The 18,560-nt window shown below is 41.5% G+C and overlaps 1 protein-coding gene across 12 annotated transcripts in view; it reads left to right on the top strand.

The window, feature by feature from the left end:
- Nucleotides 1-6,721, top strand: part of CACNA1D (calcium voltage-gated channel subunit alpha1 D) — a 384,077-nt gene extending 377,356 nt beyond the window's left edge. For all 12 annotated transcript variants that reach the window (XM_060239786.1, XM_060239787.1, XM_060239788.1 and 9 more), the window contains 2 exons: nt 2,937-3,257; nt 6,223-6,721. In XM_060239786.1, the coding sequence (XP_060095769.1) occupies nt 2,937-3,257; nt 6,223-6,516 (615 nt within the window). In that variant the 3' untranslated portion in view covers nt 6,517-6,721. The remainder of the gene's footprint in view (nt 1-2,936; nt 3,258-6,222) is intronic.
- The last annotated feature ends 11,839 nt before the right edge of the window (nt 6,722-18,560 follow it).

Below are 18,560 nucleotides of genomic sequence, written 5' to 3'. Positions count from 1 at the left end.
CATTAAAGACTTTTTCTCATTGTGTTTGAGGGTGCAAGGAATGAGCCTTACTTCTGAGTAGACCTGCTTAGGATCACTCCCTTATTGGCCTGTTTCTGAGGACCCTTTAAATAAATCATCATTCATAGACCTTTATTGGCATATTTTTTTAACAAATTCCTTTCTGTGGTCCAGCAGTGGTCTGATTCATTCAGCTTTGTCTGCAGAAAAATCCTTTTCTTTCTTACTTGGAGGAAAGAAGTAATTGCAAAAACCTGATACCCTCTTCACATAGTAGTAGTGATTACACTGAGAGTAGCCAAATTTGCTATAGTATTTACCACAAAATGTCATCAAAATATGTTCATACTCAAATAGCATATTCTAAAGTAGATATGTATATTGTAGCAAGTAAATGAGATAAAACTGATTTAAAATGGTGTGTTGCATTTGGCTATGTCTGTGAACACATTCATGTACTTTTTGTTGCCATTGTGGTAAGAGTTTTTGGCTTATTTAGGGGGCAATATCACTGGATGGCCCCCAAATAAGACTTTATCAGATCACCGAAGCTAACAGGGTCAGCCCTGGTTAGTACTTGGATGGGAGACCTCCGGGGAAGTCCAGGGTCACAGTACAAACATAGGCAATGGCAAATCACCTCTGTTAGTTTCTTGCCTTGAAAGCCTGATGGGGTTGCTGTAAGCTGGCTGTGACTTGATGGCACTTTACACATACGCATTGCTAAAACCAAACTATGCATAAAGCCTGCTGTTATGCTTAATCAGAAGAGATTTGCATTTTGCTTAATAGACCTTACATGGTGGGGGGAGGAAGTATGCAGAGCATTTCAACTGTGTGGTCCGATCCTAAGTATAACTAGACACCATTCCATTAAGTTCAACAGGGCTTACTAGCAGGTAAATCTGCATAGGATAGTAGCTGTTGTCAGATAAATGTTATTAATCGTGTTGACAGTGTGCCCCCAAATGGAATAAATGATCTGAGAATGCAGCTACTTGGGCTGAAACCAATATCCTATGTTGAACACTTCTGCCTTATAGTGACATAATAAGGCAAGTCAGCCCTTCTAAGAATTGGGTTAAATGTTTAAAAAAAATTGCCTCAGAAGCACAAAGCTTTACACAGTATCCTCGATCCTCTATGTTTCCTGGTTAAGGGGGAAATCCTGTCCAAACAAATTACAAAGATGATCTTACTCCAATAGTAACAAGAGAAAGAAATTTTACTTACACAAATAGAACCACATGTTACATAACATATCCATGTAACTACATTTAACTTATTAGGAACAGATTAACTTTGGAAAGGTTAACTTTCTACAGTTCCAAGTCCAGGTGGGAGAGAGAAGAGAGGTCCTATATAAGATAAAACAGGAGGCAAGCAATGGCCAAAGAGGCTTAACTACCCAATGAGAGGCTAGGGCCAGCTGCTGTGTACCCAAGTGAGCGAATTCTCTTTTCTTCCCAGATCCTCTTGCATGCAGTTACAATATCCAATGCTAAACCCACTGACTCAGTGGATTTAGAAGGATGTAACTCTGTTTAGGATTACATTGCAAGTCTCCTAAACATGAAGCAGAAGTTACTATAAAGTGTAAGGTCACTGTAGCCTGTATTAAGAGTAGCAAAAGCATTTATCTTAGTATGCCTTTTAATAATATAGCTTTTCCTTTAATAATATTGAATTATTATCTTGCTGTGTTTTGTTCTGAGCCAGTTTCGCACATTCTGTGTAAATACACACACACACACACACACACACACACACACACATATATATATATATATATATATATATATATATATATATATATATATATATATATATATATATATATATATATATATATATATATATATACTTCTGAAATATACTACAGTATAATACTGTGGGGACCTCTTGAGAGTGCTCACAATTGTTACATAGGTTGTCAGCAATAAAACTGAAGGATTAGTGCACACTGGGTTGTGTAGCTTAAGTAAAGGATCCAGAACCCACTGCACAGGTCACAGCAGAAATGGATTAGCTGTTATATCCACCAGAAGAGTCCAGATGGATGGCTGGACTGGAGGACTACCCTCTCATGAGCTCCCACTAGGCCCAACTGGCCTAGAGCTAGAGGTAGTGTTGCCAGGTCCCCTCATCATTGCAGCTGGGGGATTTCGGGGGTGTTCCAGGGGTGACATGATGACATCACTAGGAAGACATTTACACTAGGAAGTGATGTCATTGCATCAGCAATGTTGCCTATGATGCTGTGGTTTTGGGGCAAAACTCTGGGGTTTTTGCTTTTAAAACCATAGAATTTGCCCCAGGCCCAGAGTGTTGCTGTGCGATGTCTCCAACACAATGACACCATTGCAGTGATGTGCCTGTTTGGGGGTGGGATTTTCCCCAAAAGTGGGGGAATCCCTGCTGGGAGCTGGAACCCTAGGTAAGGAAGACCAGCCCAGCTTAGCATGAGGTTCTACTGGGTGAGTCATGATCTTTACCATGGAGATTGGGGAGGAGATCTATCAAGTACCATGGAAGTTATGACATGACATTCCCTGAAACTCAGTCTCCCCAGTCTCTAATCTGAATATCCTGGTATTTGCCAGTGCAGGGCTAGCAACCCTACATTCAGTCCATGCTCAGTAGTGGTGGCCACCAAAATGGCCCTGGTGTCTGAGACTATTTCCAGTGGTTTTTCAGGTCTCTGGGTGACCCCCAAAGTGATGATTTGCATTCAGTCTGAGATATGAGGCACAAGGTTTCTTGTGTGTAACATATTTTATTACCCTAAATGTCCTTAGATTACACAAAAGAACACCTCACTTGGACTGAGATGACCAGCAAATGTGATTACTAATTACAGTTACTTATGGAGCTGTTGGCTGTTGCCTCCATATATCTGAGTGTGCATGTCAATAAAGTTTTAATTTCTCCCACAGGTCATGGCTGTTGCAGGATTGGATGCCACTAAAGCTCATAGACATTCCCCTAGTCGCTCAACACGTTCCTGGGCCACTCCACCAGCTACCCCACCCAACCGGGACCGTACTCCATATTATACACCTCTTATACAAGTTGACAGAGCAGAATCTACAGAACACATGAATGGCAGTCTGCCTTCTTTGCATAGGAGTTCCTGGTACACGGATGACCCTGATATTGCCTATCGGACATTTACACCAGCTAATTTGACTGTTCCGAGTGACTTTAGGCATAAGCATAGTGACAAACAGCGAAGTGCAGACAGTTTGGTAGAAGCGGTGAGTCCACTGAAATTTTGTTTTCAGCTATGATATATAAGGCTGTCTTTCAGTAACACAAAGAACTCTCTGGCTTTACATACACTTTATCTACCTTAATCATTGAGATATAACGTTTGAAAATCAGATTTGTTTTTTACACCTCAGGTATTTTCCCTAAATAAATAAATAACATATTAGTGTGTAAAATATATTTCAGTTGTTTCCCCTGTAAGCACTGTGATTAGATACTGAGGTAGCTTCGTTTATGCAAAGCTAGTGAGGCTCTGACACCTGGTCAACTAGGATTTGAATCAAAGCACAGTTCTTGTATGAAAACACAGCAGGGCTCAGTGCATGCTAGTGCCGGTTCCACCAGCGACTGACAAGTTTAAGTCTTCTCATCCTTATAGAAATAAGGAGTGATAGAGTGCCAGAGAGACTTCTCATCCCTACCCTTCATACTTGTGGAAGCCTACAACTCCCTTCTACTTCCACAAAACAAATTACGAGCACATCAGTTCTGAATAATGCTGTGAGATCTGACGGCACTAATGGTTGGGAAATTATTGCAATGTATTCGCGTATCTTGGCAGAGTAAACTAGGCTGTAAGCACAGCACAAGCCATGTGGTCAACTGAGGCTGTGTGTGTGCAAGCATGAAACAAAAGATGATACATGGAACCTTCTTGAGATTTCAAACTAATTTATTATAGGTAGATGAAAGATAACATATCTAATGTAATCTAACTAGCTGGATGTCCAGAGATGTGAGACATGTGTCCTGCTGTCATGGTGCCAAGATGCAGAGTCTGGCAATGTGTACACGAAAGAGGTGTCAGAACCGGAAGGAAGGAACTTCCCTAGAGTAGCAATCTACATTTCAAAGGAATAGCAGATATATATATCTGACTCTGATAGCTCCCTCTGAAGACTAAGCCTAAGAGACAGTGCAAAGGCCTCCAATTCTAACACCAATTACCTGAGGGAGGGAGGAAGTAGGTGTCTGTAATGAATGATCTGCAAGCACAACAAGAGTGTACATTCTTTCTCTGCCTACCTACTGCTGTGCTTGCATAAACTAGGATTTCATGAATCCTACCCAGAAACTTGGATTCCCCTAACCAAGAGCAGACTGCTAACAGGAGATCCACAATAGTCCATTTCTATGAGGAGAGAGCTACTCATTGTATTGGCACAAGAGCAGACACGAACAAAAATGATTTGGAATGCTCAATGCTGTGATGCTGATTTGGTTATAGAATGATACAATGACCATAGTTACTCATAATCTGTTTTCTCATAAAGATTACAATCACTCATAATCTGATCCCTTCTTATATCAATTTATTTTTGTGAAACTGTAAGAGAGCTTATGCTATGGTGCTGTCTGATGCCTGTTTGTAATCATTCTGGAGCTAAAACAGAGTTCAAGAGCTCAAGACAGGAAATAAGAGAAACTGGAGAAAGATTTGTGTTATAGTATCATTCAGTGCCATATAATTAAATTTAACTTCTGACCTCTATCTCATTATGTTGAGCCAGGATCTTAAAACTACTCACACTAACTATGCACTCTATCAGGGGTGGCCAACAGTAGCTCTCCAGAGGTTTTTTTGCCTACAACTCCCATCAGCCCCAGCCATTGGCCATGCTGGCTGGGGCTGATGAGAGTTGTAGGCAAAAAAAATCTGGAGAGCTACCGTTGGCCACCCCTGCACTATATTTTGAGCCCATTGTCCAGCAGTTTTACCAGGATTTCTAAACAAGCAATATAGGATTGAGTAATTTTGGTTACAATATGGATAGCCTTCAGCCCCATATGACTTCCTGCGTTGGTCAAACCACACACAAACTATAAGAACATAAGAGAAGCCATGTTGGATCAGGCCAATGGCCCATCCAGTCCAACACTCTGTGTTACACAGTGGCCAAGAAAAAAACAACCAAGTGCCATCAGGAGGTTCACAAGTGGGGCTAGAAGCCCTTCCACTTTGCCCCCCCCCCAAGTACCAAGAATACAGAGCATCACTGCCCCAGACAGTTCCAATAATATACTGTGGCTAATAGTCACTGATGGACCTCTGCTCCATATGTTTATCCTATCCCCTCTTAAAGCTGTCTATGCTTGTAGCCACCACCATGTCCTGCGGCAGTGAATTCCACATGTTAATCACCCTTTGAGTGAAGAAGTACTTCCTTTTATCTGTTCTAACCCGACTGCTCAGCAGTTTCATTGAATGCCCACGAGTTCTTGTATTGTGAGAAAGGGAGAAAAGTACTTCTTTCTCGACTTTCTCCATCCCATGCATAATCTTGTAAACCTCTATCATGTCACCCCGCAGTTGACGTTTCTCCAATCTAAAGAGCCCCAAGAATTTTAACATTTCTTCATAGGGAAAGTGTTCCAAACTTTTAATCATTCTAGTTGCCCTTTTCTGCACTTTTTCCAATGCTATTATATCCTTTTTGAGGTGCAGTGACCAGAATTGTACAGAGCATTCCAAATGAGACCGCACCATCGATTTATACAGGGGCATTATGATACTGGCTGATTTGTTTTCAATTGCCTTCCTAATAATTCCCAGCATGGTGTTGGCCTTTTTTATTGCAATCGCACACTGTCTTGACATTTTCAGTGAGTTATCTACCACGACCCCAAGATCTCTCTCTTGGTTAGTCTCTGCCAGTTCACACCCCATGTTTTGTGAGGATGCCACTAAAGCTCATAGAAAATTAATCAGGAAACTTCTGCTGTCAACTCAAACACAATATCATCTTAGGGAGAAGGTGCCTCTTACATTTTTCAGATAAATAATTTCAGAAACATTTGTATCAGCTAGGAAGGAGCCTTTCAAACGTCCCTTAAAATGCAAAAAAAGAAAAAAAGCAATACACAGAAGTTTTGCATCTTGTACAATTAAAGTCTTGAAGCTTTGTCTCCATTTGCCTCTGGTTTCTAAATGTCACATTAACTTTTCTGCAGGTACTTATTTCAGAGGGATTAGGACGGTACGCAAAAGATCCAAAGTTTGTTTCTGCTACAAAACATGAGATTGCAGATGCTTGCGACATGACTATAGATGAGATGGAAAGTGCTGCAAGTAACCTTTTGAATGGAAGCATTAGCAATGGGACCAATGGTGACATGTTCCCTATTTTAAACAGACAAGATTATGAACTTCAGGACTTTGGTCCTGGTTATAGTGATGAAGAGCCTGATACTGGTAAATATGAAGAAGACTTAGCTGATGAAATGATATGCATTACAACCTTATAGTATTTAGCAAGAAAACAATGGTGTGATTTTAAATAAACAAAAGTGCCTCCTAGTTTTCCAAGATGTTAGGCACTAGTTGGAATTAATAAGGAATCGAGCTTTGTACGGGTGATGATATTACATCACAAGGAAGCCATACTTTTATTTATTAAGAAGTGTCTCTGGCACAGTGAAGCAGATTCCAAGCAGCAGGTCACGAAGACTTTTGCGATTGTTAGACCCAAGGAGATTCGAACCAGCTCACTTTCAAAATATGAAGATGAAGTTGGAAGATTTGCTGCTGCTGCTGCTGCTCTTCTGAGTGTCAGTGTTTTCCATCAGGGAAAGAGTTTGCACAAATGAAAAGCGTGCAGGAAAAGGTTATGGTGATGACAATCAACATTGTCATTACCAACAATCACACAACATATCAAAATGTCCACTGTTCTGCATATCCACTCAGATATTGTTTTCAAATTTGCCTCTTTTTTCTTTTCTTTTTTTTAAAGTATTTGTCTAATACAATTTGTCAGACGCTACCTACAAGAGATTGTGATAATGGACATGCTGACAAGCGTTTTCCTCTCATATGTAACACCAGTTTACATAAGAAAATATCATTAAAGATAGTCTGTTTTATGACTGTCACATTAAGGGCAAAATATACTGGAATAATTGCATTTTTACCAATGCACTTGCAACCAGGTTAAAGTAGAGTTAGATAAGAGTTTGTTAAAAATTATATAGCAGAGAATATTGTAAATAAATTGTAATCTACAATCATTTGTATTTGTAAAGAGATGTTCTATATTTTGTAATTATTGTACCGTAATTGAACTGCAGCAATATTTATGGAGCCTAATTATTGTAATTCTCCACAGAATTCTAGATAGAAGTATTTTTACTGTATAGAGCTTTAGAATTAAATATTTAAATACAGCCACCTATTATTTCTTCATTGTAAATTGCTTTTGAAGTTTAAAAAAACCCCTTAATTTTACAGAGATTTTATAAAACATTTTGAGTCACTAGGAATCTCACTTTACATTAAGACAAGGATGATGACTATTTGCAGTCATATATGTGGAAAATTAAGAGATTTGGAATTATCTTTAATCTTTTTGACTGAAGACAAGCTGTGCTTTCATTTATACTACAACTCCTGATAGCAGGCAAAAAAAAGAAAACATCATGAAATTGGGCCACGTCGACAAGGTTTTCTTAACTTTGAGGTATGTACAACTATTATATCACCAAGTATTCCTTGGTAGAGACTTCTTATGAAGAAATAGTTTAGCAGGTGGATGCAAAATATTAACACATTACTCAGATTGAAGTAGAACATTTTATGGAACAATCATTTACAGAACCAAAAGATTCCTGGCTTGATTGCCTCACTTTTTGCTGTTCTCCATGTACTGTTTTGAGGATTCATTTTTTTATGCAATCAAAGGAGGGCTTAGATATTGTTCATGATGCAGTAAAATCCTGATATTGAGGCTAATGTGGTTTTGGAGAATGATAAATGTCTATTTTATTAACACTGGATAAATTGACTTGGCCTGCCAAGTAACCTTATCAGGGTTTATCTGTATTAACAAAATAGGTAGCAATTCAGGTCACATTTTTTTTAAAAAATGTGATATGTATGAACTATGTTAATATATAACCATTTTGTACACAGTGGCAATTTGCTATGGATACCTTACAGACCTCTTCTTGAATCATTCTTTCAAATGCCAGGAGAGGATTTAAGGGTTTGTAAATGATTTCTCAACCTACATCATTTTGTATGAAAAGAAATGCAAAATGTTCTTCAAAATAAAAATGTGTAATAATTTTATTATACTTGGGACTCTTTACTGGCAACTTTCATAAATTGAATACAAAATAGTTTCTTACTATTTTTCATAAACTGCGTTGTTATGAATGGGGAAATCCACTTTCAGCAGCCAAGGGCACAATACATTGGATAGTTTCCTACACAAACACAGTTGCAGGGGTCCTCAAAGTAGTGCCCATGGGCACCATAGTGCCTTCAGCACCATTTTCCTGGCACCACCAAGTGTTTTTAGAAATTGGATGAGCCCAAGTGGGGCTCCTGCCCAGCAGAACTTGATTGGCCATTGGAGATCCAATTGACTATGCAGATTAAAATAGTGTTTCAGTGGCAGCTGCCACCACAGTCTTGGTTTTATTCTCTCTCTCACTTCTCATTCCCAGTGTATTTCTAAAAACTCTTCTTGTCCCCAGTGCCCAAGCTTCCTGTGTGTGTGTGGCTCTGCTGCTTATTATGGCCACAGGGGTTGTGCCCATCAGAATTCCAAAGGTGCCCACGGCTTAAAAAGGTTGGGGGCCCCTGCTGTATTGCAATGCATGGAAACTGTGCAAGAGCACTTCTCCATGGTTTCAACAGAAGTACTTGCTCACACATTATGCACAAGAGTGCTAGGCAGACATAGCAACATGAGGAGCAAATAACTTCCTCTTCTCCATTTTCAGTTTTCCAAGTCACACAGTTCTGCACCAAGCTTATTTAGCAATCTTACTAATTTATATAAAATATAAAAAGTAGAAACTAAGGGTGGGCATGGATTGAAAAAATGGAGGTCCACTGAGGTTCATTATTTGTGGGGTTCACAAAGTGTGAACCTCAATGGGCTTTCTCATTTAACAGACTGAGGCATGGTTTATTAAGTTTGTGAAGAAAAGGCATTCCCAATGCCCTCCCTTCCACTTGCTGAGGCACAATTCCAGGCGTGAAGGGAAGGCAAATTGTGTGCCACTGCTGCTGTGAGACTGGGAAGGGAAGGGGAGGCATTTAAACATGCCCCCTTCACTCTCTGGAGTCACCCTGCAGCAACAGCATACTTCCAGGAGTGAAGGGAAGGCAAATTGCTTCCCCTTCTCTCCTGGAAGAGTGCCACTGCTGTGGTGTGACTGGAGAAGGGAAGGGAGGCATTTAAATATGCCCTCCTTCACTCTCTGAAGTTGTGCTCCACTGGCAGGGGAAGCAAATTGCACCTCAGCAAGGGAAGGCAATCCCCCATTGCCTTGGCAATCCTTGGCACCAGCATGTCTGGCTCACGGACCAATCCCACAGACTGCGTAAACCTCCATGGGAAACATGGCAGTCCATGGGCAGTTTGTGAGTGGCTTGATTGCACAGATTGGGCTCATGGATTGTGAACTGGGCCCTGATCTGTGACAAAATTTGGTCCGTGAACCAGTCCGTGGCCACCCCTACTAGAAACCAGTTGGTAAAACAAAGCCAATCTGAATAAAACCCTTTGCCCTCCTATCAAAATGAATCAATCTTTCAGTTACTAACTATTCCTCTCTGCTCAGACATAATGCTGAGCAGATAGCAGGTAATAACAAGTTCAGCATTAGCTTTATCTACATGAGATAAAATCCCAAGGAGTGTAAATACCAATTGTGTAAAACAGTAACGGCCTCTTATAATTCCTGTATTCCAGGAACTAATGGGGACTGTATAGGCTAAAATAAAAATTAAATAGCAGAAAACACTTTGCAGAGAGCAGACAGAACACAAACCAGGAAATCCCTTGGTTTTTCCCTCCCTCCTAGGACTAGATTATAATCCAAATAAAATAAAAAACAAGGAAGATAAACTGCCAGCAAAGAGCCAGAAAAGAGAGAGAAAATAGAGATCAATAAATAAAAAGCGCTGTAAGCAGAGTGCAGCAGTGCCTTGGTCTCTCCAAGCTGGAAACAGAAGGAAACAATACACAATCTATAAATTTGGTTTCTGCTCTTCCAAACTGTTGAAAGGCTTTTCTAGTTTGCTTTCTTGCAAGGCAAGAATACTGGCATTTTATGACATCTTTCTAAAAATCTAGATAATTTACTGGTAGAAAAGGGATGAATGGTATACAGTAGTCAACATAGCCAGCACATATTTAAAGGTCAAATGGATACAAACCTTAAGACACTAACACTCCTATACTGCAATCCTAGGCAGAATTACACCCTTTTAAATCCATTTAAGTCAGTGGTCCTGGAAGAGTGTAACTATGTTTGGATTGTACTTCCAGATCCTAACAGAACATGTCTTATGTGCAGCCTCCACTTTTTGGCCTCAACACAACTCTCCCAGACAGATCCAGACTTGCAACCCTTCTCTGTTATAGTCATTTCTTTCATGATTTCAATAACTGGTGTGAGCAAGATAGCACAGGAGCCAGTCTTGGGCTCAGGCATCTGCCCCTACTCTGCATAGGATCTGTAGTGTGAATTAGGACTTGCAAATGCAAGCCCAAATCTGTCTGCCATCAACGGATACAATGACGTTTGTATGTGTATACCCTGATTCAGACTCAATGTTATGGAAAGCATGCAAGCTCCAGACATGTAGAACATGCATACTGGGAATGTGGGTGAACTAGCCAACTCTAATGTTTGCACAGACAAATGTTATTTGGGGTGCTAAGACTCCCAAGTAGGCCCAGCCCAATTTAGCCTGGGACCAGTGAGACTGTTTTGGCTTGGAAAGCAGTGCAGAGAGGAAGGCTAAAACACCTGCTCTCACCATGACACAGTCCTGAGCTGAATCAGGGCCCAGCACACTTGGGAATTTTGGTTCCCTGATGTCACATTTGGCTATGTGAACTTCAGCGCTGGTCCAGGGAAATCCTTCCTGACTCAACTCATGCCAGATCTAAAACCTAGTTTGTGCCTTAATCCAATTTATTTGCATGAAATTATGTCTTTGTAATATGAAATTTTTAAAAAACATTCTCTAATAAACATAGCATACGAACATTAAGTATTTTTTAAAATAATTAAATCAATTCGTCTGCAAGATGATACCCGAGAAGCACTATTGTGCATCTTCTGTACAACCATCTTTCTATCATTTCTGTTTCCAATACCTACCAGATTTTGTAGTTTCAAAAAACCATCTTTCTGACCAGTGATGGTACTTGGACAACAGAAATTAGTACAACCATAGGAAATGCATCTATCATACCACCTTCAACTCTCATAAAAACAATGATTTCTTGAGTTAGACAACTTTATATCTGTGCCAGTGAAGCCAGAATCCGTCACAATCCATGATCTCTCAGGCTAGCAAAATCTGGATATGTTTGTATGGCCCGGCCCCTTCCCAGCCAAGCCGGCATCGCCGGCATTCAGGCTGGGGGCCGTCTTTGCCCCCTCGGAAGGAGGGAGTAGCAGAGCTCTCAGCCCGGCACATCCGGGTCTGTTCTCTGGGCGCGGCGTCGGGGCTATATAAGCCCCGGCCCCGCCCAGAGCTACGCAGTTCTTCTTGGGCTCTCTGCCCACCCGCCCTCCCCTTGGCAGTACAGGTTTCAACCGGTTGCCTTATTGGGGGCCAGGTAGGAATTTTTTCACCTTCACAGAATTGGCCAATGTGGCGTTGTTTTTCGCCTACCTTGTACTGCCTTGTAGCGTTAGGTTTATTGGTAGGAGTTTTAGTTCAGTCACAGGCTGGAGGATGGATTGGCCACAGTGTTTTCAAGGGAGCACCTATGGCCTAGCACCAGGGGTGCTGGTGGTCTGTATGAACCACAGATGGGCCACACGGCTCAGTGTGGGGAATGCAGATCACGGAAAAGCCTCACCTGGGCGGATCTTTCCATGGGGGATTGATGCTGGCCCAGGTGGAGAAAGGCTGGGGGCCTGGCCGCTCAGCTACAACCCGAATACGGCGGGCTTGTGCTGGGGGCAGCGTGGCTCGCCCTCTAGGACAAGGCGGGGTCAGGGGGTGACCCCAGGGCTTGTCCCGTTTAGGCCCCATCCCTGCCAGTTATAGGTTTATAAGTTCTTTAAATAAAGCGGCCCGGTTTTTATACCCAACACTTTGTGTCTGTCTCTTCATTCCGACTGGGGGGGGCAACTACAGCCTACTTTTATATAAAGATGCAGTGGAATAGCCACCAGTAGGCCCAATAATGTCTCTGTTCTTTACCTGCTTACTTTTGGATTGATCTAGTGTAGCCATGTGATCTATCATACAGTATATTAGTTAACAGGAAACAGTAGCACGTGCTAATATGTACAGTCCTGCAAAATAGAATATAGGTGGTTAGCTACAAATGCTGAGGTCATTTTAACTAATGACTTCCCAGTCTTGTACCAGGAAGTCATGTATATGTTAAAAATTCAGACATAACTCTGAACCAAGTGTGTGAATAAGTTTAATACTGGTGATGGCATTAAAGCCAATACTACTCAAATCATGAGGGAAATAACTGAACACAAACCACATAGTGTTTACAAATCTCCACTTCCACAGTGTGAAAAACATAAACCTGAATGGTCATGCAGTTATTTGGATCTACCTACAAGGTGGTATGCATTATATGGTAACATAGCCGGAGAATCCTCTGCAGTTATGTAAACAATTCTAGCTTCCCACAAGACCCAGCATACAGTGATATCCATCTTCACGCACAGCCTGACTTTTATTTATCTGCAGTATTTTAAAATGACTTTCCACATCAATCACATCCCAGTGGGACAGTAAATCATATATGACATTTAACATCTCTGCAGTCGGAGAGCCACAAAGGTGATCATCCTATATATGTTTTTTTTTTATTTGAATGCCCTGAAAAATAAGCTTCCATTCAGTAAAAGGTACAAAGTCTCCTGTTCAGGACTCACATATTAGCATATCGGTTAATATACAAGTTTTAGACTGATAGTGATGAGCAAATTGCTTTTTTCCTCAATTAATGACAGAACATGTATCAGAAAAATGATTTACCTGGGTCCTCACGAGACAGACCTCACTGCTGTCATGTCTGTTCAGTGGCATTCTTATTCCAACACACCTTTCTTTTCCTCTGTTAATTACAAAGCTCCACATTATCACTGCTTTGCAGCAAAACCAGGTAGCAGGACCTGCTTAGAGCCTCTGCAGTTGTCCTTCCAGTCAGCTTTTGAGTCAGCAGATTTTTGTGTCTGTGTCCCCCACCCCATATCTTACACTTTTTTGAAATTATCCTTCCTCGAATGCCCCAAGAAACTTATCATGAGATGTATTTATTTATTGCTGCAATGTCTGAGCTGACTGAAATCTCACTGCTTTCTAAGATTTGTTTTAACTGTTACAATTATTTCATTAATGCATTTTATATGATTTTTTTAGCAGTTTACAGTATGAAAAGCAGTTCTTTGGTTCAGACAGTCCCATCACCCTCCCAAAGGTTTTTAACCTATTGTTTATTGTCCACTCATTTCAAAATGCTATAGTAAACAACAGGGCTTTTTTTTTAGCAGGAATGCATAGCAGCAAAAGGCTTTCTAATCCTATAGATGTTTATTCAGAAGAGAAAGGATTTGTTTGCATCGCGTATGTTCTTTGCTTGATGACTGCAATGCTGACCATGCAATCATACGCCTAATTAATCCAGTCTTAACCCATTGAAATAAATGGGTTTACAGGGGTATAACTGTATAAGACTGCAATGTGTCAATTGGTATGTGTGAATGAGCCATGGTGGATTAAACACCATAGATACAGTCTTCATATCACCTCATATCAGTTCAAGCAGAAACCTCTTCTATGGATTTGGGTCATATATTTCACCGCCCAAAACTCAATGTACAATAAGCAAATATAGAGAAATCTGTCAATGGTATGTCCTAAATCCTGTTGTTCACTGGGGTTTACACACATGTACATGTGCCCAAGGTCACAGTCTTCCAGATGCAAATATCCTTGCTAGATTAAGTACTGATCAGGACATTAAAAAGCAGGTATATGGATCAAGCATTCATGTCCACGGCCCCTTACAGATGACTGATCACTATGAAAGCTCAAATACTTTGTTTCATGGAGTGAGACCCTCATTTTTGCTGAGACAAAATTGATTGCACTGACCAGCTGTTCAGTAGATGAGTGGTCAACTGCTGAACATTCGTATCTGTGGACTAATGCTGGTATTAGGTCTAGGCTGCTTCAACACAGGTGATTTGCTCAGGTTCAATACTATTTGGAATGTGGTGTAGTATTGTTGTTTTGTGTCTCCTGCTTTCTCATGGCATCATAGTGCTTCCATGAACCCCGCAGATTTTCCTTGGATTTTCTGCAATCTTTCTCAAATCTGCTTGGTTTCAATGTTTTGGTAAAGATAACTCCAAAGACTGGCTGGCTGTCATGTGGGCAGGAACGCCTGGATTTTTCTGCCAACACAGCAGCCATTTTCCCTGCTCAAGTTCCCACAGCAGTCATCATCACTCCCTGCATGGCACCAGTAAGAATTCTTAAGGGTTCTTATTTTTTTTAAGGGGAAGTTGGCATAAAATGGTATATCTATTATGATTTTTTTTAAAAAAAAACTAAGAAAAAACTGATAGAGACTGGGGCAGGGAAAATATAAGGCAAACTGCCATCTAGGAGCCTCGTTGCTGCTGCACTGTGTCAGCAGCTGCAACAATATTAGGGCTTCCATTGGGTAGAGTTGCCATTTAGAAAAGGCCCTAATTTTAAAATTCACATTTAATGGTATATTGTACAACAATACTGCTTTCAGATTTTAGAGGGGCAAACAGTGCTATTAAATGTGAGAAATGTCTTTAACTTTTTAAATTAAAAAAAACCCCAACACCCTGATGCCAGGGGTTTTCCCAGAGGGGTTGAAGGAGTGGTGCATCCACTCTTAAAGAAACCATCTTTGGATCTTAGGGTCCTGGCAAGCTACCACCCAGTGTCTAACCTTCCGTTCCTGAGTAAGGTGGTTGACAGGACATGACGCCTCTGTCCTGGATCCCTTCCAGTCTGATTTCTGCCCTGGCCATGGGACTGAGACTGTGCTGGTCACCCTTACAGATGATTTTTGGAGGTAGCTGGACCAAGGTGGGTCAGTGCTGCTTCTTCTTGATCAGACAGGGTGTTCAACACAGTCGATCACAATCTCTTGACTCACTGCTTCACCAATGTGGGGATTAGGGGGTCTGTCTTGCAACGGCTCTCCTTCTTTCTCCAGGACCAGCAGCAGAAGGTGGTGCTGGGGAGCAGGTTCATAATATCTGCTGTACCTTCTGGAGGTGATCCTTTCCCTGATGCTTTTTATCATCTATATACACCCCCTCATCCAGCTAATGGGGGGGGGGGATTGGGGGGTGTTATCAATATGCTGATGACACCCAGCTCTATCTGTTAATAGACAGATGGCGGACTCAAGCCCCGATATTTTGGACAGGGCTTTAGGAGCTGTGGCTGGTTGGTTACAATGAAGCTGGCTGAAGTTGAATCTCATGAATACAGACATCCTTTACCTGAACTGTAGGAGACTGCATGCAGAAATTCAGCTCCAGGGTTTGGTGGGGTGCCCAGGTCACCATGGTTGCCAAGTCAACTTTTTCCCATCTACAGCACATTCTCGATAGTGATCAGGGCCCTGCAAAATCTGTTCCAGTTCCACAGGGCCTGTAAAATGCAGCTGTTCTTCCAGGCTTTTGGGTGAGGCAGTGGACATCAAATACCATCTGGCTCCTCCTGCTATAGCTTGCTATAGTCTGCTATAATCTTATATTGTTGGGTCACTGGACCACAACGCCTGCTCTAGATTCATCTGAGAGCAATGAAATGTACCAACTGAAAACTTTGTAGGTCTGGCTTCTTCTTTTGTTGTCATGTTGTGCTGGGATATTATAAATTATTGCTTCAGAACATCTTGTTTTAAGGGTTAGTGGTTTTAGTGTGTTAGAACTGGTTTTCTTTATTCCTAAATGTGTCTTTATATATTGTTACCACCCTGATTCCATATGTGGGAAGGGTGGGATAGAAATTCAATTAAATAAATAATAAATAAATATTAAAAAGCAGACACTAAAGACAGATATTATCAGTATCTTAAATACTGCCAATAATGCAAATTAACACATAAGAACATAACAGAAGCCATGTTGGATCAGGCCAATGGCCCATCCAGTCCAACACTCTGTGTCACACAATGGCCAAAAAACCAGGTGCCATCAGGAGGTCCATCAGTGGGGCCAGGACACTAGAAGCCCTCCCACTGTTGCCCCCCCCCCAAGCACCAAGAATACAAAGCATCACTGCTCCAGACAGAGTTCCATCAATACCCTGTGGCTAATAGCCACTGATGGACCTCTGCTCCATATGTTTATCCAATTCCCTCTTGAAGCTGTCTATGCTTGTAGCTGCCACCACCTCCTGTGGCAGTGAATTTCATGTGTTAATCACCCTTTGGGTGAAGAAGTACTTCTTTTATCAGTTCTAACCCCGACTGCTCAGCAATTTCATTGAGTGTCCACAAATTCTTGTATTGTGGGAAAGGGAGAAAAGTACTTCTTTCTGTACCTTCTCTATCTCATGCATAATCTTGTAAACCTCTATCATGCCACCCCTCAGTTGACGTTTCTCCAAGCTAAAGAGTCCCAAGCGTTTTAACTTTCTTCATAGGGAAAGTGTCCCAACCCTTTAATCAGTCTAGTTGCCCTTTTATGGACTTTCTCAAATGCTATAGTATCTTTTTTGAGGTCTGGTGACCAGAATAGTACACAGTACTCCAAATGAGGCCACACCATGAATTTATACAAGAGCATTATGATACTGACTGATTTGTTTTCAATTCCCTTCCTAATAATTCCCAACATAGCGTTAGTCTTTTTTATTGCAGTTGTACACTGTCTCAACATTTTCAGTGAGTTATCTACCATGACCTTAAGATCTCTCTCTTGGTCAGTCTCCTCCAGTTCACATCTGTAAGCCAAAATGCACTCAAAATGAGGTTGGGAAATTGTCAGGTGGGCACCTGGCTCACTCAGGATCTTTTTACCTGTGTATACAGGATTCCACGTCCAGAAAAGTAATGCTTAAAGTATTAGGGACTCTAATTAAGTAAACCAATTATAATTTATTAAGAAAAATATAGGCTTCCATACAAGATAAAATACTCATAAAAACACACATTCAGTCCTAGGAAACTGAGAGATAGGGGAACACATGGGTAGACAAACAGGGCGATATTTACCTATTGTAGTCTTCAAGGAAGGCTCCAATGGCGACGAGCAAGGAAGTGGGAGAAGGGACCCGAAACTTGGCCTTATGCAGTGGAAATTGGGATACTGATAGAAGCACAGATTATAAGGATTCTCTTGAGCCCTTAGGGGATGAAAGGTACGAGGGAGGAGCAAGGTGGTCAGCTAGTGCGTGACCTCACGAAAAGGGGAGGTTTCGCAGTGACCATAAGGGCTGGACTACTGCGACAACCAATAGAAAGTTCATTGGTGGCACCTAATTGGGTGCTTGCTCTTGACCAATGGACTTGCTTGGATCCTGGATACCTGAGTGAACTTTCAGGTTGTAATGGACCAAGAGGAGGCTCCAAAATGACAGTTGGGAAGAAGAATAGAGAGATTACTTTAGTGGGGAGATGCTTAGGACTATTAGACTTATCTAAAAGGGTGACAATAGACAAATCATGGCCTAGGTAACACCCAGTTTGTACAAAGGACCTTGTCTCTGGCCGAAGATGGTCTTCCTCTTCTTCTGGGCACCAGTCTTTGTCTTGAGTTCCGTCAAACAAAGAAAGTGGCGGTTGGATGATTAACCACTCTTGGGGTGGGTAGGTTGCTTGCAGGCATAGGTGACATCTGGTGTGCATGTGAGCCGTCTGCTTCACTGGAATGGAGTCAAGCTTGGTAGGAAGATGGCTGCGTGTGGTGTTAGCCCTCCATGGTGGATTCCATGGTCAGCGCTTCAAAACCATTCGCCTGGATAGCTCCTGGTGGCGCAGTCTCTTCCGCTCTATGGCTGGGATGGACGTCATACGGAACAACAGGGGAACCATCCGCTCTCCTGGTGGGCACTCTTGTACCGGTTTAGAGTGCCTTAGTAGCGTTATGGCTGCTAGTACTGCATAAATCCCTTTTGCCCCTGGATAGGTTTACGCACACTTTCTGGCCAGACGTGTGTGAGTCACTTCTCCAGGTGCTCTGGCAACCAAGCTGGTAATCGTGATGTTCTATAAGGGGGTTTTTCCTCACACATCCCATCAACTTGTATTTATAGTTAGGATTTTTGGCCCCAATGTGCATTACCT

Source organism: Heteronotia binoei, chromosome 5 (genome assembly GCF_032191835.1).
Source record: "Heteronotia binoei isolate CCM8104 ecotype False Entrance Well chromosome 5, APGP_CSIRO_Hbin_v1, whole genome shotgun sequence".
Taxonomy (NCBI): domain Eukaryota; kingdom Metazoa; phylum Chordata; class Lepidosauria; order Squamata; family Gekkonidae; genus Heteronotia; species Heteronotia binoei.
The sequence above is the reverse complement of the archived record's forward strand: the minus strand, read 5'-3'. Positions and strand labels throughout refer to the sequence as shown.